At 27.6% G+C, this 4,289-nt stretch overlaps 1 protein-coding gene across 1 annotated transcript; it reads right to left on the minus strand.

Moving 5' to 3' along the window:
* Positions 1-538: 538 nt before the first annotated feature.
* Positions 539-2,006, minus strand: LOC123885050 (FCS-Like Zinc finger 15-like). The gene is made up of 2 exons (XM_045934272.1): positions 1,689-2,006; positions 539-978 (listed from the first exon to the last, which is right to left on the minus strand). Exons 1-2 carry the CDS (start codon positions 1,928-1,930, stop codon positions 807-809), a joined length of 414 nt encoding a protein of 137 aa, XP_045790228.1. The 5' UTR covers positions 1,931-2,006; the 3' UTR covers positions 539-806.
* Positions 2,007-4,289: the final 2,283 nt, after the last annotated feature.

Below are 4,289 nucleotides of genomic sequence, written 5' to 3' on the forward strand. Positions count from 1 at the left end.
CGAGTCCACTTAGCATGGTCAAGTAACTCTTTGTAACCATTATAATGCATTCAACCAAAGAGAAAGTTTTATGACATTCAATTCAATCTTACATCCCACCCATATATATATTTGTTGTAAAGATCACAACCCTCAAATATTTTTTTGGTTACATTGAAGACAATAAAATTTAAACCTAATATATATATATATATATATATATATATATATATATATATAATATTTAAATATCTCACTGCTAGACCAAACATAATTATTTCTACCCTTGTATTTAAAACTACACATCCATCATTAATTTATGTCTTCATCGTCATGGTCCAAAAGAATTATTTCACCACCTAAATGCCCCCTTCTTTTACCTCAATTTAATTGATGTGTTCACTTTTTCAAAATTAATTTTCCCCACACATTTAATCTATTATTGTAAAACTAATTTTGCAATAAAATTTATATAATTTTTTTCAACTTAATATAAAAGCTAATTAAATTTCATCAATTAAACTAACTAAATGTAGAAAGATTTAGTACAAGAAAAAGATACCAAAGTCAATTATAATAACCAAAATCACACTATAGCCAAAGAGGTTGGAGATGGAGCCCCATTAAACAAAAAGTAGAAAGGACGTTTCAGCTTCATACAAGGAAACACAACAGGACAAAACACTTTGACCTTATCACAACATTAATTAGCAGGGTAAAACTGGAACATAATTACTTTCCTAATATAAAAAAACCTTTTTTTTTTCTTCACAAAATACTACCATTATTTTCTTTCTACTTTCTAAAACTACTTTTCCTTTCTTCATTCAATAAGCAAAACCACCATTTTGGTTTCTTCTTCCTTTTTCATGATAAGCAGCTTCTGAAGAAGAAATTGCAGCAAAATAACAATTCTCATTCTGAACATTGTTACTTTCTTCCTCATCCATGAAAATCTGCTTGCATCTACATTCCACACTGCAGAAAGCTCTGTCCCCTCTTCACATTTTAATGTGCACAAACAAAACAAAAAAAAAACACAAAAATGAGCTAAAAATACTTCACCAGAAAATAGTATATATGCATAATAAATTAGTTATATAAATTCAAGATAATTACACATGAAATTGTACCGCTATTTATTTTTAAATGATAAAACTATATTCTTGAGTCATTATTATAAGAAAAAAAAATCAATTTTTATGTTATTTAGAAAACGGATGTATTTAGTCTATTTAATTTATGGACCAGATATATCTGTTTTCTAATAATACTAAAAATTAAACAGTGACTATCGGAGAAATTATTCTTAAATATTTTTTTTGAACAAGTCAAAATGAGATATATATATATATATATATATAAAAAAAAGTCTATCAGCACAAGACGTGCCAAAAAGACTAAATAAGGTTACAAATAAAGTTCAAAAATACAGGAACCAAAAGAAACTAAACAAGGCTCAAGCAAAGCAAAGGACTAGACCATCGAGAGACCTAGAAAACACAGTATATATCTATAAAAAATATACATGACTCTTAACTTTTGGTGCTAGGATGCCAAAAAAATATATCTTCTTTTCTCTTAACTATTTAAAAAAAAAAACTAAAAAAAAAATAAATAAAAATATAAAACATTAAAGTAAAATAAGATCTGGGTTTTTCAAACATGAATTAATAATGCAAAATTTCATGGTATATCATAGGACTTACTTGTACATGTAGATGTCTGTTCCAGGTAACAACCTTTTCCTGCAAAGAAAACAAATTTCTAGAAAAGTTGTTTGTTGTTCCTGAAAATGAGATTCATGATGAGAACAAGAATTCAAGGAAACAATAGAAGATTGTTTGTTGATGCTATTAAGCATCATTATTTTGTTAATCACTTTTGGTGTTTCCTTGTTCTTATTAATACCACTTTTTTGAGCTTCTAACACTACACTCAAACCCAACATTTTTTTTTCTTCTTTGGTGGTTGTTTTGTAGGGAATGGAAAGTGTTTTGTTTTGATGAAGAGGAATTTTTAGTACAAAAAAAGAGTGAAGAGAGAAATGAAAAGAAGAAGATAGAAAAAAAGGTTAGAGTAGTGTTGTGGGACCCATACAGCTATGGATGGAGCAGTAATAAGAAAGGACAATCAGTAATTTGACTGCTTTTGTTATATAAACGCCACGTAGTAGAGTTTTTGAAGTTCTTTGTTTATTTGTCGTTTTGTGTTAATGTTTTTTGTTGGGGTATTCTATTGGTGATGGGTGTGTAAATGTTTTTCTTTATCATAAATAAAAGATTAAATTACACCGGACATTCTTTATCTTATTTATTTGTAATATTTTAGTGGTAAAATTATACTATAGGTCCTTTATCTTATTTTTTTGTAACACTTTGGTCCTTTATTTTTTTTTGTAACACTTTGGTCCTTTATCTTTTTTTTGTAACACTTTAGTCCTTTATTTTATTTATTTGTAACACTTTAGTCCCCTTTTTTGTAACCGTTTGGTCCTTTATCTTTTTTTATTTGTAACACTTTGGTCCTTTATTTTTTATAAATAAATATAAGGACCAAAGTGTTACAAAAAAAAAAAGATAAAGGACCAAATTGTTACAAAAAAAGATAAAGGACCAAAATGTTATAAAAAAATAAGATAAAGAATCTGTAGTGTAATTTTGCCCACTTTAGTTCTTTATCTTTTTTTGTAATATTTTGGTCCTTTATCTTTTATACGGCGCACATATACATCTTTTTTTTTTTTTTTTCATTTTTTATTAAAAAAATGATGAGATGGCATTCCACTTAGATAATCTTTTTCTAAAATATTGTTTTATTGAAATTTTTAAAAAAATCTAGCAAAATGTATGAAGATATTCAATAGAACCTTCATATCTTCATCTTCCTCATCATATTATTCCTTAAATCAAAATCATTTTTCACTCAAATACACCTCCAAATAACATAAATCTTTATTTTATATTCTCCTCATTCTCTTTCTAAACTCAAATTAAAATTCTCAAATTTTCAATAACCCTAAAAATTCCAATTCGGAGTTCTCAAGAATGGAGTTCTTAAAAGATCAGTGGTGTACTCGGTTCCTACTTATTTCATGATTCATGCCCTCAATATTCCATAATATATCAGTGACGAAATTGAAAACTTACGATTGGTTTTTGAGAAATTGTGATGGAAATTAACACAATTGTTACTGTCATAAAAATTAGGAGTTACTAAGAAATTTTTGAGTTTAGAAATTTTTAGGGTTATTGAAAATTTGGGGATTTTAATTTGAGTTTAGAAAATCTTGTTTGAGTTTATAGAGAGATTGGGGAGAATATAAAATAAAGATTTATGTTATTTGGAGGTGTATTTGAGTGAAAATTGGTTTTGAATTAAAGAAAAATGTGATGAGGAAGATGAAGATATGAAGGTTCTATTGAATATCTTCATACATTTTGCCAGATTTTTTTTAAAATTTCAATAAAACAATATTTTAGAAAAAGATTAGCTATGTGGAATGCCATCTCAGCATTTTTTTAATAAAAAATGAAAAAAAGGATGTATATGTGCGTCGTACAAAAGATAAAGGACCAAAATGTTACAAAAAAAATAAAGGACTAAAGTGTTACAAATAAATAAGATAAAGGATGTCCGGTGTAATTTGGCCTAAGTAAAATTATAGAGTTTTATTTTTCGCGTCCACTAAAATCCTCGTTATTCTCTAAAATGATACGAGCATTTTTCGCACTTTAAGTAGTGAGTTGTAATATTTTTAGCTCAAACTTTAACGTATGCACCCCTTATAATGAAAAAAAAATCATAAGAAAATGAGTTTGCATTTTAGAAAGCGAACCCTGTTTGCAGTTAAAGCAAACTCAGTTGCAACTTGCTATCTAGAAAGCGAACTCTTTTTTTCATTCATGGGAGGAGCAGACGTTGCGTTTTGAGTATAAAATATTGTTACTCGCTATGTATAGTGCGAACAATTCTTGCTTTCGTTATTTAGAGTGCGAACTCAGTTTACACACTTTTACACTTTAACTAGTGCGCCTTATAAAAATGTGGCCATTATCTTATATGATATTTTAATTTTTCACTAGAGCGTTTGTGACATTATCGATCAATCACACATATCGTAAATATAGCTATATATACCGAATTGTTACTTTATTTGATATGACCAAGTTTACATTTATACTTACAATAGACATGTATCAAGGCTACAAAAGTTGATAAGTTTGATAGAAAATTAGGTGAATGAATGGTTCACACTTTAACTTGCGAAGTGTGTTTTATTCAAAGTTATTTCATGCGAAGAAAAAGGT

This window comes from Trifolium pratense, linkage group LG5 (assembly GCF_020283565.1).
Source record: "Trifolium pratense cultivar HEN17-A07 linkage group LG5, ARS_RC_1.1, whole genome shotgun sequence".
Lineage (NCBI taxonomy): Eukaryota > Viridiplantae > Streptophyta > Magnoliopsida > Fabales > Fabaceae > Trifolium > Trifolium pratense.